This window comes from Hemiscyllium ocellatum, chromosome 45, assembly GCF_020745735.1.
Source record: "Hemiscyllium ocellatum isolate sHemOce1 chromosome 45, sHemOce1.pat.X.cur, whole genome shotgun sequence".
Lineage (NCBI taxonomy): Eukaryota > Metazoa > Chordata > Chondrichthyes > Orectolobiformes > Hemiscylliidae > Hemiscyllium > Hemiscyllium ocellatum.
Window position 1 is genome coordinate 31,922,333 of NC_083445.1, and position 20,337 is coordinate 31,942,669.

At 47.7% G+C, this 20,337-nt stretch overlaps 1 protein-coding gene across 12 annotated transcripts in view; it reads right to left on the reverse strand.

Moving 5' to 3' along the window:
* Positions 1–20,337, reverse strand: part of LOC132836039 (EVI5-like protein) — a 313,206-nt gene that overhangs the window by 47,141 nt on the left and 245,728 nt on the right. For all 12 annotated transcript variants that reach the window (XM_060855265.1, XM_060855263.1, XM_060855261.1 and 9 more), the window contains one exon: positions 14,652–14,798. In XM_060855265.1, the coding sequence (XP_060711248.1) occupies positions 14,652–14,798 (147 nt within the window). The remainder of the gene's footprint in view (positions 1–14,651; positions 14,799–20,337) is intronic.

The window sequence follows — 20,337 nt, forward strand, 5'->3', positions numbered from 1 at the left end:
CTCTATCCCACTGGGTGACCTTCCCCATCTTCAGCACTGCCAGCCTTCAAAAACATCTCTCTTTTTGTTCTGTCTTGATCACTCACCACTTTCTTCACTGACGTGGGCTACATTTTATTTTCTAAAGGCAGACACAAAGTCCACAGTTAGTCATCAGCCTTGCTCCACCCCCACAATATCACCCCATTTAGCTCTGACCTTTCTCTCATTACCTGTTTGCTGCACATGGACCGATGAGACACTTCCGGATCATTCTCCTGCTGCACGTTAACTTACTGTCAAACTCCCTTTGCTCCTCGAGCTCACTTGTCTCCCCCCACTTGTCTGTCTCAGTTTCCTCACATTCTCCAAAGCTTCCTTGCTCTGTTTTATTTTGATCCGTACTTTGGGTCCGTGGGGAGCTGGGTGATCTTGCTCACTCCTCCAGACCCATCTTGGGTCAAAGTGCCCAGCTCATGTACAAACTAACCCCCCTTTAAAACCCACCATTTGTTCAGGACGGTTCAGCATTCAGGTGTACTTTAGGAACGCCTGATGAAGCAGAGGCCGGCCTTTTCCTAAGGAAGTCTCACATGGGACAAGGACCAGGGCAGCATTTGATGCTCATCCCTAATTACCCTAGAACAGCGGGACCTTGGTCATTTCACAAGGGAGTTCAGAGTCTGCAGTCATGTCGGGATAGCCCTGGAAGGAAGACAGAGAACATGAGGGAACCGGATGGCTTTGAATAACAATTCCTACCTGGTTGCAGTGATGCTGGCGATAAATGATTGATTTCACCACCTTCCAGAACACTGTTTCCTGAGCAGGCCCTTTGCATACTATCCCAGGAATACCACCACTCCCCCATCACCCACTCCAGCCTTTGCATACTATCCCAGGAATACCACCACTCCCCCATCACCCACTCCAGCCTTTGCATACTATCCCAGGAATACCACCACTCCCCCATCACCGACTCCAGCCTTTGCATACTATCCCAGGAATACCACCACTCCCCCATCACCCACTCCAGCCTTTGCATACTATCCCAGGAATACCACCACTCCCCCATCACCGACTCCAGCCTTTGCATACTAACCCAGGAATACCACCACTCCCCCATCACCTACTCTAGCCTTTGCATACTATCCCAGGAATACCACCACTCCTCCATCACCTACTCTAGCCTTTGCATACTATCCCAGGAATACCACCACTCCCCCATCACCTACTCTAGCCTTTGCATACTATCCCAGGAATACCACCACTCCCCCATCACCTACTCTAGCCTTTGCATACTATCCCAGGAATACCACCACACTCCCATCACCTACTCCAGCCTTTGCATACTATCCCAGGAATACCACCACTCCCCCATCACCGACTCCAGCCTTTGCATACTATCCCAGGAATACCACCACACTCCCATCACCTACTCCAGCCTTTGCATACTATCCCAGGAATACCACCACTCCCCCATCACCGACTCCAGCCTTTGCATACTATCCCAGGAATACCACCACTCCCCCATCACCTACTCTAGCCTTTGCATACTATCCCAGGAATACCACCACACTCCCATCACCTACTCCAGCCTTTGCATACTATCCCAGGAATACCACCACTCCCCCATCACCGACTCCAGCCTTTGCATACTATCCCAGGAATACCACCACACTCCCATCACCTACTCCAGCCTTTGCATACTATCCCAGGAATACCACCACTCCCCCATCACCTACTCCAGCCTTTGCATACTATCCCAGGAATACCACCACTCCCCCATCACCTACTCTAGCCTTTGCATACTATCCCAGGAATACCACCACTCCCCCATCACCTACTCTAGCCTTTGCATACTATCCCAGGAATACCACCACACTCCCATCACCTACTCCAGCCTTTGCATACTATCCCAGGAATACCACCACTCCCCCATCACCGACTCCAGCCTTTGCATACTATCCCAGGAATACCACCACTCCCCCATCACCTACTCCAGCCTTTGCATACTATCCCAGGAATACCACCACTCCCCCATCACCTACTCCAGCCTTTGCATACTATCCCAGGAATACCACCACTCCCCCATCACCTACTCCAGCCTTTGCATACTAACCCAGGAATACCACCACTCCCCCATCACCTACTCCAGCCTTTGCATACTATCCCAGGAATACCACCACTCCCCCATCACCGACTCCAGCCTTTGCATACTATCCCAGGAATACCACCACACTCCCATCACCTACTCCAGCCTTTGCATACTATCCCAGGAATACCACCACTCCCCCATCACCGACTCCAGCCTTTGCATACTATCCCAGGAATACCACCACTCCCCCATCACCTACTCCAGCCTTTGCATACTATCCCAGGAATACCACCACTCCCCCATCACCGACTCCAGCCTTTGCATACTATCCCAGGAATACCACCACACTCCCATCACCTACTCCAGCCTTTGCATACTATCCCAGGAATACCACCACACTCCCATCACCGACTCCAGCCTTTGCATACTATCCCAGGAATACCACCACTCCCCCATCACCTACTCCAGCCTTTGCATACTATCCCAGGAATACCACCACTCCCCCATCACCTACTCCAGCCTTTGCATACTATCCCAGGAATACCACCACTCCCCCATCACCGACTCCAGCCTTTGCATACTATCCCAGGAATACCACCACTCCCCCATCACCTACTCCAGCCTTTGCATACTATCCCAGGAATACCACCACTCCTCCATCACCTACTCTAGCCTTTGCATACTATCCCAGGAATACCACCACTCCCCCATCACCTACTCTAGCCTTTGCATACTATCCCAGGAATACCACCACTCCCCCATCACCTACTCTAGCCTTTGCATACTATCCCAGGAATACCACCACTCCCCCATCACCTACTCTAGCCTTTGCATACTATCCCAGGAATACCACCACACTCCCATCACCTACTCCAGCCTTTGCATACTATCCCAGGAATACCACCACTCCCCCATCACCTACTCCAGCCTTTGCATACTATCCCAGGAATACCACCACTCCCCCATCACCGACTCCAGCCTTTGCATACTATCCCAGGAATACCACCACACTCCCATCACCTACTCCAGCCTTTGCATACTATCCCAGGAATACCACCACTCCCCCATCACCGACTCCAGCCTTTGCATACTATCCCAGGAATACCACCACTCCCCCATCACCTACTCCAGCATGTCATCATATCAAACAACCACTATCCTAACATCCAACACTGACGGATCCAACATAGCCTCCCCCAGCAACTCAATCAATTCATCAACTGGTCAAAGTTCATGCGATGCCAGCAGGGAGGAGGGGGGAGAGGGGGACGGAGGTGGGGCAGGGAGAGGGGGACAGAGGAGGGGCAGGCAGGAGGGGGACGGAGGGGGGACAGGCAGGAGGGGGACGGAGGAGCAGGGAGAGGAGGACAAAGGAGGGGCAGGGAGAGGGGGACAAAGGAGGGGCAGGGAGAGGGGGACAAAGGAGGAGGAAGGAGAGGGGGACGGAGGAGGGGCAGGGAGAGGGGGGACGGAGGAGGAGCAGGCAGGAGGGGAACGGAGGAGGAGCAGGGAGAGGGGGGACGGAGGAGGGGCAGGGAGAGGGGGGACGGAGGAGGGGCAGGGAGAGGGGGGACAGAGGAGGGGCAGAGCTCAGAGACGGGAGGCTGTGGGACCGTCCCTGTCCCGGAGAGCTCAGGGAGTGGGGGCTGTGGGACCGTCCCTGTCCCGGAGAGCTCAGAGACGGGAGGCTGTGGGACCGTCCCTGTCCCGGAGAGCTCAGGGAGTGGGGGCTGTGGGACCGTCCCTGTCCCGGAGAGCTCAGGGAGTGGGGGCTGTGGGACCGTCCCTGTCCCGGAGAGCTCAGAGACGGGAGGCTGTGGGACCGTCCCTGTCCCGGAGAGCTCAGGGAGTGGAGGTTGTGGGACCGTCCCTGTCCCGGAGAGCTGAGGGAGTGGAGGCTGCGGGACCGTCCCTGTCCCGGAGAGCTCAGGGAGTGGGGGCTGTGGGACCGTCCCCGTCCCGGAGAGCTCAGGGAGTGGGGGCTGTGGGACCGTCACTGTCTGGACACTCGAGGATAAGAGCTTGCAGAACCTTGGTTGAGTGGAGAGCTCAGGGAGTTGAGGCCGTCAAAAAGGTTTGGAGATTCGAGAACAAAGCACTTGGGACAGTTACTGTCTCGACCGTGGCTTAAGTGGAAAAAACGTGCATGGTTTGAAAACTCATGACAGTCATTGGACTGAAAACGTGGGTTACACAGTGGCTCAGTGGGTATAACTGCTGCCTCACAGCCATCTGGGTTCCATTCCAACCTTGATTGATGGTCTGGAGTTTGCACTTTCTCCCTGTATCTGTGTGGGTTTCTGCCAGGTATTCCCGTTTCCTCCCACAGCCCAATGATGTGCAGGATAGGTGGATTGGCCCTGCTAAATCACCCTTAGTTACTCGCGATGTGCAGACTTGGTAGATCAGCATGGGAAATATGGGGTTCTGGGGCGAGGGTGTTGAGCCCTGTTCACTGTGTCAGGATAGGCTCGACAGGCTGGCTGAATGGCCTTGTTGTGCACTGTGGGGATTCGATGACGAAGGAAGAGTGGGTGCAGCTGACTTTAACTCCTGGCCTGAAACCATTCACCCTGTCAATCCAGTACTGGACAGGTAGCCTGCAGCAAACCTTCTGCTGAACTTTCTAAAAACACTTACACTCTGAGCAGAAAGCATTAGATGGATCATAACTGCTCCTTTCGAAACTTCCATTCATCCTACAGGAGCTCAAAACCTTCAGCAACTCTTCACTCGGAGTGGGGGGGTATCAGGCAGCAGTTATTCTCTCCTACTCGAACCCAGTGTGTGACAGCGTATTCAGACTCTACATACACTGTGTTCTCATCACACAACTGACAACCGAGCATGGGGGGAATCACTGATACAGTCGGCATAGAGGTGCAGTTGCCAAGTTCCTGGCCTGAAAGTGGTCCGTTCACCAGAGCTACACCATGTGAATTTGCTTTTGATCTGGAATGCATTGCTGAATAGGGTGGGGCAAGCAAATTAAACAATTACTTTAAAAAGGGAATTGAGTTTATACTTTGAGGAGGGATTGGAGATAAGTAGACAGGGGGTGGGATTAACTGGAGAGCTCTTCAAAAAGCACGAAGAGCTGAAACTGCCTTCCGTGATGCAGAAGTTGATAAATTGTGGTAAACACTAAGCCAACCTCAATTTTCTCAAGGACAGCTGGAGATGGACAATAAATGCTGGTCTTTCTGGTAGCACCAGTATCTTGGGAATAAGTAAAGAGCCAAATAAAATAATGAGATAAGTAGTTGGAATGAACTCACTTCGACCAGTGTTTATGGGATTAACATTAGTAACTGGGTCAGTCAACAGATCTTAAACTTAAGAGTGACACACTAGGAGAGACAGACAGACACACACACATATACACACACACAGTGGGACACACACACACACACACACACACACACACACACACACACACACGGAATGGAGAGGGAGGGGTGACCCACCCAGAGACACTGAAACACACTCATGGGACACAAAAAAGACAGGGAGGGAATAACTGCTGTTATTTGGAGACAAATCCACCAACAATCTAGCTGACTGAGTGTAAGTGCTAGTCATATTGAAGAGAAAGAATCCAGCTTCCTTGTGGATTTGCTTCACTACCTAATCACAGCTAAACAGTCCTGACCCATCGGTGTTACTGCCAATTTACACAGCTCCATCTTCATCCCCTCAGGTCGGACCCAACTTGGAAAATGGAAAAATTCCACTCAACTCCCAAGTCCAAACCAAAACAGACAGGAAAATGTCAGAAGAATCACCAGGAGCAATGTCACTGAATGAAGTAAACCTAGATGTGTACAATCTAGTTTATCATCATGGTGGGGGCTTTTTAAAAGCACAGTCAGTTTTTCCACCATACTCAACACCTCCTTATCTGAAGAATCACTGTGAAAACGGTGTTGCTATTCTGATAGCTCAAGTACAAAAATACAGCCACATCTTTGCTGATAACTAACCCGCTTTTGGCGCTGCTAGAAGTTTGCCCCTTTCACAGCATTCGGATTATTCTGCAGTTGTGGTACCTTTAGGACTTTAGAAAGGAGGCTATGGGATAAGGCATTTGGCCAGCTCTCTTCAGGTGTTAATACGCTCATATCCACCTAAGAGAACAAAAATCACCACACAGATTTTAAACAACAACTTTCCACTTCCTCATTTGAAAGAAATATTCTTCAAATTAAAAGCCATCTTCCTTTCTCCTTTTTAAGGAAGTGCTTGCTTCAGGGTGAAGCCACACATCAAACACTGAATTCAAAGGGTTTTGGAGGAAACTCAATGACAACAGATTTGAGCAAAGACCCTCCCTATAGATCCCCAAATTGGAATATTTTGTTCTCAGTAGGTTTCCACTGTAGGCTGGAACTTTTCAGTACAAACCTCTCTATATCAACATTTAAAGCAGATTTGCTTTCTTCACTTGAAAACTTTTGCTTTTTAGAAACAAAAGTGATAAATTATTCAGAACTTTCCCCAACATTTCAGGTCCTTCTCTTCCCCTTCACCATGTGTGAGCTGACAGATCAGTCACAAACAGCTTTCTTCACCGGTTCCAAAGTTCCATGTTGGCAGAGCCCAGTGAGGCAGCGGGAGGGTAGTCATGGAACCTTTCACCCAGACCGTTCGACACACACGATCCTCAGAGGGATATGGGGCATTGCTAGAGAATAGAAATCTCATGTTTCATAACGGTTCAATAGGGAGAACATCTGGCAGGACAAAAATCCGGATTCCTGAAATGCAGGGGATGGTAGTTGCTGTCTAACTTGAGTTTTGCCAGTCGTGCCACGGAAGGGTAAGGTGGGTGATTACATTCCAACGTGATGTCCAGGTAACATGTTACTTTGACAAAGCCGGGATACTGCCAAGAGTGGCACTAGGCCTGGGTGGGACAGTACTGTGAATGCAGGCCGAATGTTCACTGACCACGCCAACAGAGTGGCCATGGGCCTGTTATCAGAATACAGTGACAGGTTATGATCCAAACAGCTGCAGATCTGCTGAACAATTGCCCAATGACTAGAGAAAAACCTTTAAGCTCAGCTCCAGTGCATTGAGTTTGAGTCTTAAGCAGAATCTAATGCTCTGGCTTGTATCTATAGTAAGGAGGCTTTTGGGGTGGCAGGGTGTACTGCAGGGAAAGAGGAGGAGACGAGAGTTTTGCATGAAGATTCAGCCCTAGTAAACCCATGCCTTCCAACAAATGTGAGCAAATAACAGATCAAAGGTAGGAGGCAGAAACCGCTGTGCACCTAATGCTGACAGAAGGTGAATGCAATCACAATCTAGATCACAGGCTCCAACAGCTGCAGCACTGAACTGAAACACTTCCATGTGTGACAGGGAATCATAAACACGATTGTTTCGCCACCAGCAACTGGCTTGTTGCTTACGTACTGCACAATGTCATCAAGTTGCAAACTGTCAGCATTTTGAGTAAAACAAGCTAACAAAAGGCTTTAACAAACACTGTTACGATCCCACAGCTAACCGAGAATCACTATTTGCTTCAGCTCCTAATCCAACAGGTCTATAACCTTTGCTATAAATTCTGCGTCTTATGATCTTACATTCCACAACCACCTGAAGGAGCAGCGCTCTGAAAGCTAGTGCTTCCAAATAAACCTGTTGGACTATAACCTGGGGTTGAGTGATTTTTAACTTCCAGTCCAACATCAGCTCGTCCACATCATGTATTTGCTTTGGTATCTTTTAACTCCAGCACAATCCAAAAACAGAATCAAACCTGGAGTAATCAGCATTGATCATGGGATACAACACTGAATGGGCGTGACCTCTTCCCACGCTCAGGCTCAGGTATTTGTTAACACTCAGGGTGGCAAAGTTTCCTGACGAGTTGATCAGCCGAGATGGCCATCACCCCAGATTGGGTGGGGGGAGCAGGGCGCGGGGGGCGAGGGGCTTATTCACCACCAGACATGATATCAGTGAGTACTTCATGAGATGCCCTCACAGGTTGCTGTCCAGTTGACGGACAGGGAACAATTTGAGTAAACAATGGTTATGGTCTTAAGGCCAACTGTGAGAAGGTTCTGCTCTGGGGTGGGTACCACCTGCTCACGGCTGCACACACTGATCATGGAGCACGTAAAGGGCCATAATAAGCAGCTGTAAACTGCAGAAAACACATACCCTCCCCATTATCTTCAACTGATCAGCCATAAAGGTTTGCACAGGCAATTGTTTCTGTCAGTGTAATACAATGAAATTGAAGCCAGCCATGAATCCCAAACACATTTCGAACTGCACGAATGAGAAGTTGAAAAGTAGAAAGCAGACATAGCTTCAAAAGATAACCTGAAGTTCAAAAGTATTATCCAGAAATCGCAGTACAGAAAACACGCTGTTGGACCCAACTGGAGTTCTCACTTGAACCAACCTAGCTCCATGATTATCTCCTCTCACTGCTCTGCACCTCATGTGGTTATTATTAGGCTTCACCTTAGTGTATCCACACTCACGGGCCCTGAACTAGCCCCCATTTGCTATCAGCAAGTTCCCCATTCTCACCATAATATAGTTAAACAAGCTTCTTAATTACTGGCTGGATTTATTCATGATCATCTTTGTTAACATTTACACAAGGCTGCCGATGCCAAGTCAATGGATAGATTCAGGAGACATCGAGATCAATGTTTGGATTTTAAAAGCATTGAAGGATACAGGGAGAAACAGGAATATGGCATTGAGGAGGAGCTATCATATTGAAAGATAGAGTAGGCTGAAAGGACTGAATGATTCACTCCAGCTCCCAGCTTTTATATTTCTACGTACCCTGGTTCTGAGCACACACGCATTTTCTCCAAGTTTACAATCTCAAGTCCCACAGTTTGAAGGACTGGTATGATCACCCTCTAAAGCGCTTTCTCTTCTGAAGCGAGAGAGAATTTCAGCCAGTTCAGTCTTTCCGATTGGAGTGATCTTCACTCTCTTGTTGGCCCTGTAAATCATTTTGCCCCCTGGGCAGTGCAGACCCCAAATATCCTCCTTGTCATAAGGAACTAAAGTATGGCGGATCCTATTTCTGGACACAGTGGCTGCTCCCTACGATAGGTTTTGGAAAAGCAGATGTGAATGACCTTTCACTGAGGTCACAAGTTACCCCTAGGACTGGGACAATATCGTGTGCCTCACATTTTGATTTTAGAAGTCTAATGTTGGCTGTGTGTCAATTAAGTTTTGAAAATTCTTTCATGGGACATTGGGTATCAAATGGCAACTGGGGATATGGTCACAATGGTTATTTTGGGAAACATTCAGAAATTACAATATAGCAGGCAGAATTATATCAAGACAAATAAGCAAGCTAGTTTCCATTTAAGGATATTCTGAAATTTTCAGACTGTTATTTCCAGGAAGATGTTTCCCTTATTGTCACAGCGGTACAGAACTCCGACTCAAACTGCAACTGAAACCCAATCAGTTTAACAGCTCAGGTCAGATCACTTAAAATACAGTTCAAATCTCCGGGGCTTTGTTCTTCAACACATCTATCATTGAAAGGAGCCAACAGCATTTAAGTTTGGAAATGACAGAAGTTAGCTGGAGATATAAATGTGAAGTTCCTATAAACAATGAATTCTGTGAGAACAGTGAATCTCTGGGTAGATGGTCTCACCCTGAGCTGGGGGGGTGGCCACAGACTGAGGTACATTTGGAACCCCATCTTGAATAGGTGGGAAATTAAATGTTCACACATCTCTTGCTACACAACAGTGTTAATGACTCACACTCATTATCAACACCTCTGACTCATTTTAGTACAAAGCAAATCCAGGAGTAAATTTGCTTCGTGTAAAGATTTTGCTTTGCTGAAATCTTTTTCTAGCAGTAACGAGACATTTATTGGGCAGGGTACTATTTCTCTATCCCAGGATGTGAGGCAAGTGACTACAGCACAACTGCCCGTTCACCTCAGCCAGCCTGCAGCCTTTTACACGGCTGAATATAGGACAACCTTCTAACCTGCTCTAACACCAAACTAACCTACCAATCCTTCATATTACTGTTGTCTCCTCATGCTCGCCATCACCACCTGAGGAAAAAGGCTCTCAGTGTCCACCTTATCGAATCCTTGTACGCCTCTATTCAGTCACCTCTTAACCTTCTTCTCTCTAATGAAAACAGCCTCAAGTCCCTCAGCTATTCCTCACAAGACTTCCGTAACATCCTTGGTAAATCTCTTCTACATCCTTTCCAACGCTCCCACATCCTTCCTATAACGCAGCAACCAGAACTGTACGTAATACTCCAAGTGCGGCCGCACCAGAGTTTTGTACAGCTGCAACATGACCTCGTGGCTCCAAAACGCAATCCCTCTCCCAATAAAACCTAACACACCGTATGCCTTCTTAACAATTCTTTCAATCTGGGCGGCAACTTTCAGGGAGCTGTGCACATGGACACTGAGATCTCTCTGCTCATCCACACGACCAAGAATCTTACCTTTAGCCCAGTACTCTGTATTCTCGTTACTCCTTCCAAAGTGAATCACCTCACACTTTAGATTAGATTCCATTCCCTACAGTGTGGAAACAGGCCCTTAAGCCCAACAAGGCCACACTAAAGATTAACCCACCCAGACCCATTCCCCGACTAATGCACATCTCAGTATTTAACACGGCCAATTCACCTGCCCTGCACATCTTTGGACTGTGGGAGGAAACCCACACAGACACGGGGAGAATGTGCAAACTCCACACAGACAGTCACCCGAGGCTGGAATCGAACCTGGGATGCTGGTGCTGTGAGGCAGCAGTGCTAACCACTGAGTGACCGTGCCGCCTCCTCATTAATTTCAATTTGCCACCTCTCAGCCCAGCTCTGCAGCTTACCTGTGTCCCTCTCTAACCTGCAACATCCTTCAGCATTATCCACAACTCCAATGACCTTAGAGACAATCCATAAATTTCCTATCCCATCCTTCTCCGCCCTCATCCAGGTCATTTCTAAAAATGGTAAACAGCAGTGGACCCAAAACAGATCCTTGCGGTACCTCACTAGTACCTGAACTCCAGGATGAACATTTCCCATCAATCATCACCCTCTGTCTTTCAGCTAGCCAACGTCAGATCCAACCCACTAAATCACCCTCAATTCCATGCCTGCGTATTTTCTACAATAGCCTACCGTGGGGAACCTTATCAAACACCTCACTGAAATCCAGATACATTACATCAACTGATTTACCCTCATCTACCTGTTTGGTCACCTTCTCAAAGAACTCAGTAAGGTTTGTGAGGCACAACCTATCCTTCACAAACCCGTATTGACTATTCCTAATCAAATTATTCCTCTCTAGATGATTGTAAATCCTATCTCTCAGCATTTTCCAACACTTTACCCACAACTGAAGGAAATTTGACATTCCAAAATGAAGGACTTCACACGTTCCCAGGTTGACCTCGATCTGCCACTTCCCAGCCCAGCTCTGCATCCAGTCAATGTCCCGTTATAACCTACAACAGGCCTCCACACTATCCACAACTCCAGCAACCTTCATGTCATCGGCAAAATTACTAAGCCAGCCTTCCACTTCCTCATCCAAGTCACTTTGAAAAATCACAAAGAGCAGTGGTCCCAGAGCAGATCCCTGTGGAACACCAGTGGTCACCGAGCTCTAGGCTGAACACCTTCCAGGCGAGATAATTCTCTCTCCAGACAACCAAAGTTTCCTGGATCCCTCGCCTCCTTACTTTCTGAATGAGCCTACGATGGGGAACCCTATCAAACACGGCTGATAATGTGTTGCTGGAAAAGCTCAGCAGGTCAGGCAGCATCCAAGGAGCAGGAAATTCGACGTTTCGGGCATAAGCCCTTCTTCAGGAATGGAGGAAGAGAGCTTCTTCAAGGAAGGCATCCTTGCAAGAGGATTCACAGTAGGTTAAAATCTTCGAGGAGAAAGTGAGGACTGCAGATGCTGGAGATCAGAGCTGAAAATGTGTTGCTGGAAAAGCACAGCAGGTCAGGCAGCATCCAAGGAAGCATTCCTGATGAAGGGCTTATGCCCGAAACGTCGAATTTCCTGTTCCTTGGATGCTGCCTGACCTGCTATGTTTTTCCAGCAACACCTTTTCAGCTCTGATCTCCAGCATCTGCAGACCTCACTTTCTCCAACCCTATCAAACACCTTGCTAAAATGCATATACACCACATCACTTCTCTATCTTCATCAGTGTTTTGTCACATCCTCAAAGAACTCAGTAAGAGAGCTGCCCCTCACAAAGCCATGCTGACTAACGTTTTAGCCCACATTTATAACTTTGTTGCAGTTCTGCTGGCCAAATTACAGGATGGACCTGGGGGCTTTGGAGAGGGTGCAGAGGAGGTTTACCAGGTGTTACCTGGATTAGAATCTAGGTATCTAGGAGGAGAGATTGGACAAACCTGGAAGCTTTTCAACGAAGTGCCAGAGGCTCAGGGGTTACCTGATCGAAGTACATAAAATAACGAGAGGCATGAGAGAGTGGAGAGTTGGAGTCTTGTCCAGGATGGAAATGTCAAATACGAGGGTCAGAGGTTTAATGCGCAAGGGCCCAAGTTAAAAATGTTTTTGTTTGAAAATGCAGAGTGTGGTCAGTGCCTGGAACACGCTGTGAGGAGAGGTGGGAGAGGCAGAAACAATAGCAACTGTTAGGGGACACTCAGACAGACATGAACCAGGGATTAGAGAGCACATATAGACCATGTACAGGCAGATGGGATTAGAGAGCACACATAGACCATGTACAGGCAGACGGGATTAGAGAGCACATATAGACCATGTACAGGCAGACGGGATTAGAGAGCACACATAGACCATGTACAGGCAGATAGGATTAGAGAGCACACATAGACCATGTACAGGCAGATGGGATTAGAGAGCACACATAGACCATGTACAGGCAGATGGGATTAGAGAGCGCACATAGACCATGTACAGGCAGATAGGATTAGAGAGCGCACATAGACCATGTACAGGCAGATGGGATTAGAGAGCACACATAGACCATGTACAGGCAGATGGGATTAGAGAGCACATGTAGACAACGTACAGGCAGATAGGATTAGAGAGCACATATAGACCATGTACAGGCAGATAGGATTAGAGAGCACATGTAGACAACGTACAGGCAGATAGGATTAGAGAGCACATATAGACCATGTACAGGCAGACAGGATTAGAGAGCACATATAGACCATGTACAGGCAGATAGGATTAGTTTAGAATGGTGTGACAGTTGTCACAGATACAGGGAGTGTGTCTGTTCCTCTGCTACACTGTTCTGTGTCTGAGTATCCAATTCATTCAGACCCCCCCGTACTTGCTGCCCTCCAGGGAAGCAATCACAATTCCAAAATTCTCACCCGTGCTCCCAAATGTTTCAATACAGTGACCCAGCTAAATGTGTAACCTTCTGCAGGCTCATTGTCGTTTGTCTTTGATGTAAGTGATTTGGATGGGAATGGAGGAAGCACGGTTGGGAAGTTTGTGGTCTAGTGGATAGTGAACAATGTTATTTGAGAGTAACTGTGCCACTGGGTAGAGGAATAGCAGTGGAGTTTAAGGCAGATAAATGCAAGGCTCCACATTTCGGAAAGGCAAATCTGAGTAGGACATACCCAGTTAATGGTGGGGCCCCGATGGACATTGACAAACATACAGACCTAGGGCTGCAGGTACATTGCTCCTTGAAACTGGCACTACAAGTAGGGAGGGCGACCTTTTAAAAGGTTATAAAGTCACGAGAAACGCAGATAAGGTGAATAGCTAAGGTAGCTAGGGGAGTCCAAACCTAGAGGGCAGAAGTTTAACATGAGACACAAAGATTTAAAAGGGACATGAGGGGCAATGTTTTCCACATGGAGGGCAGTGCGGTTCTAGGATAAGCTGCTACTGGTGGGAGAAGCAGGTACAACTACAACATTTGAAAGACAGTTATAAAAGTACATGGACAGGGCAGGTTTAGGGGACTAAGGGCTAAATACAGAAAAATGGCACCAGCTGGGTTGGCATTGATGAGATGGGTCGAATGGCCTGTTTCTGTGCTGTATGACTCAGTTCCTCTGTTCACTCTAAAGTGGGTGGCTGTGCCTTCAGCTGCCCAGCTGCTAAGCCCTGGAATTCACTCTGGAAACCTCTGGCTCCACATCGCTCCCTCTCCCACCATTTACCAAACGTATAACTCAATACCTCGGGTGGCTGGGTGCCCAGAACGTTTGTGCTGAGGTTGCTTTGCTCAATTGCCTCAGGATCACCTACAACTTGAAAATGGACTGTACAAATAGGAGGTGCCACCCCGACCATACCATTGTGCAGTGATCTGCTGTCAGTAATACCACAGCTCAGCTACAGAAACTCTGATAGTTTCATCTCAAAGCTAAGCGATGAAACCCACTTACTGAGTGCTCAGCAACTGACTCCACCTCCCCCTGAACAGCTCACACTTCTTCCACATGGAGGTCCACCTCCTTTGGGGTAAAGTTTCTGGTGCTCCAGCAGACAGGTCTGATGGCCATCCAGCAAAAGGCGGGTTTAGCAGATACTAACCTTACAATCCACCTCGGCCTGCTTGCGTCTGGTCTCGCTCAGCTGAGTCTGCAGGCCTTTGTTTTGGGCTGTGATGTACTGTAGTTTGTCCTGCAGACCAGTACATGTCTGCTCAGTTCGGTTCAGGAGGTTAGTATTCACTTGGTTCTGTGGAGGGAAGCAAAAAGGTTTCCTGTCAGAAGCAAAAACGGGGGGGATCGTGTACACGGATCTTCCCTGTGGCAGGATACACTGAGGAACCAGCGGGCAACGGACTGGGATCGTGATCTTCAAAGTGAGAGACAAAGGAGGGAGGTCAGACTGAATCGTTATAAAACTCTGGCTGGGCAGTTCGACTTTCCAGACCACCACACCTTCAGAAGGATGTGAGAACGCTAGAGAGGTGCAGAGAACGTTCACCAGAGAACGTGTCCCTGGGATGAATGAATTTTTAGCTGAGAGATCACGGTGCAGCAGCTAAAGTTGGTCATTTGGGAGGAAAGCAGGTTCAAGGGAGATCCGAGAGCAGCAGAACATTATAACAGGCTTAAATAAGATAGAGAAAAGGACCAGGGAACAAAGATTTATGGCCTTTTAGCGAGAAATACAGAGGAATGGGAGAAAGAACTCTCTTATACAACAAGTATACATTGCCGACAATGTTTCGTGGAAGTGAATGTTATGAATGACTTTCAAAAGGAAATTGAAAATTTCCAAAATGAACTGAGTGAAGTAAATTTGCTGAGTTACAAACACATACCAGGGGAATGAGACGGACTAATTTGTCGACCAGGTGAAGGGGAGGGCTGCAGATGCTGGAGACCAGAGGCGAGAGTGTGGTGCTGGGAAAGCACAGGCGGTCAGGCAGCATCCAAGGTGCAGGAGAGTCGATGTTTCGGGCACGAAAGGTTTCTCCTGCTTCTTGGATGCTGCCTGGCCCGCTGTAATTTCCCAGCACCACACTCTCTACTTAGTTTACCACTACTGAGCACTGATATGTAGTCAATGGGCTGAATACAGTGTCATGACTTTGATGTTCAGATAAAAGCAGCAGTAACCAGAAATAATTAGCCAATAGCTCACTAGTCACCGCTGTTCAAGTTACCATCAGATGTAGATAACAAAATACCATCTTTTACTGTAGATTTCGAGAGTTATTTCTGTCATTTATTTTTCTATGGTCTCTGCAGCAAAGGCGTCACACACCCTGTGGTCTGACAACTCAGAACTTGGCTGCAGAATGCAAAGAGATTATTAAAAAATTAGAAGCAATTGGGCTTGCAAGTTATTCCTGGTCATTTTCCCAGTGCTGTAGGAAATGGATGCCAAAGTGAACAGCATTAGTGAGACTCCGCTCTTCCTAGCAGGACATAGCTGACAAACCCACATCTTTATAAGGACAGACCTTGGTTCAGATTTTTAAATAAAAGCCTTACAGAAATAAACTGACGTTGTATCCAACATAATGTGGTATATCACTTAGTCACAGTGAACAGTGCACTCACAATTCAGTCCAATAAACACTCGCTTCATATTTCTGTTTCTCAGAAGTTTATAATGAAATAACACATTGCTACAGAGTTTTACAATTATCTTTAAATGTCAAAAGATTTTCTGAAATGTCAAGTGCTATGTCCTTTTAACTTCCTGTTGGCACTCAGTTACTGCAAATTATGACAGCTCAGGGTGTATAAAGTCTGTAAGTTAGACTAAACATGCAAATTGGCCAAAATTCTTGAGTTTAAATATTAAAAAGCTGCATGTGGTAAATAGTTTAATCATTTTTATCAGCTACTGATTGAGTGAAGTTAACTGTTGCTGAGATTGTGGTACACAAGGGTGATATCATCTCAACTACTGGAAAGAGACTGCACACATCAGGTTTCTAAATGTGCAAGCTGGTTGATAGTGCTATTCTTGTCCCAGAATGAATCCTCCTTCCCTAGCAGACTGATGAACCCAGAGACAGGGGAATTCAGATGAGAATGTCTTTGTAACTGGTAAATGATGAAGCGAAGTCTCTGCTCACTACACTGTACAGGAGCTGTCAGTATCTTTAGCCCAAACTCTCACAGAGAGATACAAGGTGTGGAAATAAACCACTGAATCGTACTTTGCTAACTTTACCAGTAATTTATCATGGCACCTTAAAATTTAAGAATATAAGATACCTGACCAGAAACACAGTAAACAGGGCTTGGCCAATCAGCCCTTTGAATTACGGTCATGGTTGATCACCTAACTCAGTACTCTGTCCCATTCTCTCCTCATCCTCCGTGATCCCTTTCTCCCCAGGAACTATACCTAATTTTTTTTGAAGAAAATGTTCCGACCTCACCAGCTTTCCCAGGCGGAGAGTTCCACAAGCTGACCACTCGCTGGGTGAAGATATTACTCTTCAGCTCGCCCTTAAATGGCCTGCCCTGTATACTTCCACTGGGAAGCCTGGTTCCCCACTCCCTGAGATTGGGAACAGCCTGCTTGCATTTCCTCAGTCTGGTCCTGGTAGCAGCTCTCCTCTAAACCCCAGGGAATATTGAGTGCACAAGGATATCCATGTCTTGTTGTACCTTGCCATTTGCAGGCAGCATTGCTGGAGTGGACCTGGATTTTGTTCTTCCCCTATCGATGAGGTTTCCTCCCCAGGACAGACACGAGACGGCTCTCATTAGATGTGTTACTGTAACAACAAATGGGGAGCGACTGGTTTGACTGGACCTGTATGCAGGAGAAAGTGAGGACTGCAGATTCTGCAGATCAGAGTCAAAAGGTGTGGTGCCGGAAAAGCACAGCAGGTCAGGCAGCATCCGAGGAGCAGGAGGGTTGTCGTTACAAGCATAAGCCCTTCATCAGAATGTCACTGCTCGAAACATCGCCTCTTCTGGTCCTTGGATGCTGCCTGACCTGTTATGCGGGATCTGTACTCACTAAAGTTTAGAGGATGAGGGGGCCATAATTGAAATGCAGAAGTTTCTACCTGAGCTGGGCAGATGCTGGGTGGGTGTTTTCCCTGCTAGGGGAGTCCACAATGAGAGGACACTGTCATAGGACACAAACTCGAGCATTTTAGCACTGACATGAGAAAGCATTTCTTCACTACAAGGGTAAATAGTTGGAATTTACTCCCACAAGTAAATCTGGGGATACAGATAAAGACAAAGTTTTGGATATGAAAGGCATCAAGGGGTATGGGGAGAAAGTGGGTATGTGGAATTGAGATACAGGATCACCTATCCACCACTGCTGTCTCCTGAGCTGCAGGCGAGAGGCAGGTCAGCAAGACTGCAACCCTCCCTCCCCCGATGGAAAGCATCTCCCTAACACTGACAACATGCAATGTTTCTGTGAGCAGTTTCCAGCAACAACATCGCACACGAGGGGAAAGCCAGTCTCATTACTGAGCACTTGGGAACAAAAACATTTGCACCTGGCATTACAAGATTAGAGGAAAGAAAAAACACATGAATTTCTTTCTCACAACCACACTGTCAGCCTAAGTTGGAAACCACTGATTTAACGGTTCTGCCTGCTGCGAGAGAAGGTGCTGTCTCCCCAGTTCACTTTGGGACCTGTTTTCTAAGCCCCTAGAGGATTCCTACAAGCACAGAGACTGAGAAATCTCACCAGTACCACTCGTTACCAAGGTGGGTCTTCATCTACCGGATGTGCAAGTTGCTGACGAAGCCGGTATTTTTGTTTTGGAGCAGATGAATGTGAGCTACCATCCCCAGTGATGAACGACTGCAGTTCTTGGGGAGGAGGCTTATCCACAGGACCGTAAGGAAGAGAGCTGCAGCACATTCATCACTGGGTTTATAAAAACAAAAGTCAGCCTGGTGGGTGGCTCGGACAGGGAACGTACAGATGAATGTTCCCATGTTTCTGCTACGCTTGTGGTTTTAGGGGACAGAAGTCACTTTCTAGAAGGTGTTATCTAAGCAGCCTTGGCAAATTGCAGACACTGTATCACTGGGGTGTGTTAATGATGGGGCTCAGAGGTGTATTTTGTCCTGGTTTCTTCCAAGAGAGAAATTGAACGAGACATGTCAAGCAGTCTGTGGTAACAAAGGCCCTGGAATTTGGTTTCCTTAAATCGGAACAATAGAAACAGCCCGGATGGGTGTAGCCAGCTCTCACAGGCCAGGGGTTTTAGATTGAGCAGAAGTTGCTGGAGTCTTGAAGAAGCAGAAGCTGTTTTGTCGCTCCCTCAGTTACAGCGAAAAGCTGGGGTCTCCTCCCACCGCAGACATGTACAAAAACCTAACTCTGAGATTTGTTTTTGACAAGGAGTATGTTTATAGGATGTTATTACATTGGAACAGTTAACTAGTAACAGTTACTGTTTCTATTATTCTGTTAAACTTCCCTATATAATTAAAATTTTCTTTCTTTTGTTGTATTTTGATTATAGTCTTTGAATAAATCGTTTTGCCAAATATTGAGGAGTTTGATCAATCAAATTGCATCTGGAACACAGCACTTTACATTTACCTTTAAAATATGAAGCAGCTCAGCTCTCAGCTACCTCCTTTAAGGATTTTGAGGGGGTCTGGTCTGGTCTGGTCCGTGAGGAGGACAGGGAGTAAATGTTGGAAATGGTGGATGGGCTGTCAATAAATGGGCTGCTCTCTCCTGGATGGTGTGGAGCTGCTTGTGTGCTGTTCAAATGGTCAATGGACAGCTGAGAAAGTGAAATTTGATGAAATTAATTTGAAATAAAAGAAAGAGGGCATCAGGAACAGTGACCAAGAAACCACCTGGTGACAGAACCATGGGGATGGACAGCATGGAAACAGACCCTTCGGTCCAACCTGTCCATGCCGACCAGATATCCCAACCCAATCTAGTCCCACCTGCCAGCACCCGGCCCATATCCCTCCAAACCCTTCCTATTCATATAACCACCCAAATGCCTTTTAATGCTGTAATTGTACCAGCCTCCACCACATCCTCTGGCAGCTCATCCCATACACATACCAGCCTCTGTGTGAAAAACTTGCCCCATAGGTCTCATTAATATCTTTCCCATCTCCCCCTTAACCTATACCCTCTAGTTTCTAAATATAGGGATCTTATAAAAAAAAGTGCAGAAATATCACGTAAGATTGCATTCTAGGCATTCTAGCACAATCTAGTCCACACGGGTGAGTGAGAGCGCAAGTGGAGCGGGTGCGCCAGTCAGTACCTGAGGCTCCAGTTCCAGCACAGTGTGTGGAGGTGTGCGCACAGAGGTTTGTGCGTGTGGAGGTGTGTGTGTGTATGGAGGGGTGTGTGTGCGTGTGGGGAGGTGTGCGTGTGTGGAGGCGCGCGTGCGTATGTGTGGAAGTGTGGAGGTGTGCGCACATGTGTGTGGAAGTGTGTGGGTACGCGTGTGTGTGTGTGGGTACGCGTGTGTGTGTGTGGGTACGCGTGTGTGTGTGTGTGTGTGTGTGGGTACGCGTGTGTGGGTACGCGTGTGTGTGTGTGTGTGTGTGTGTGTGTGTGTGTGTGGGGGTACGCGTGTGTGTGTGTGTGTGTGTGGGGGTACGCGTGTGTGTGTGTGTGTGTGTGTGTGGGTACGCGTGTGTGTGTGTGTGTGTGGGTACGCGTGTGTGTGTGTGTGTGTGTGTGCGCGCGCGCGCGTGGAGGGGCGCGCGTGTGTGTGGAGGTGCGTGTGCGTGTGCGGAGGTGCGTGTGCGGAGGTGCGTGTGCGGAGGTGCGTGTGCGG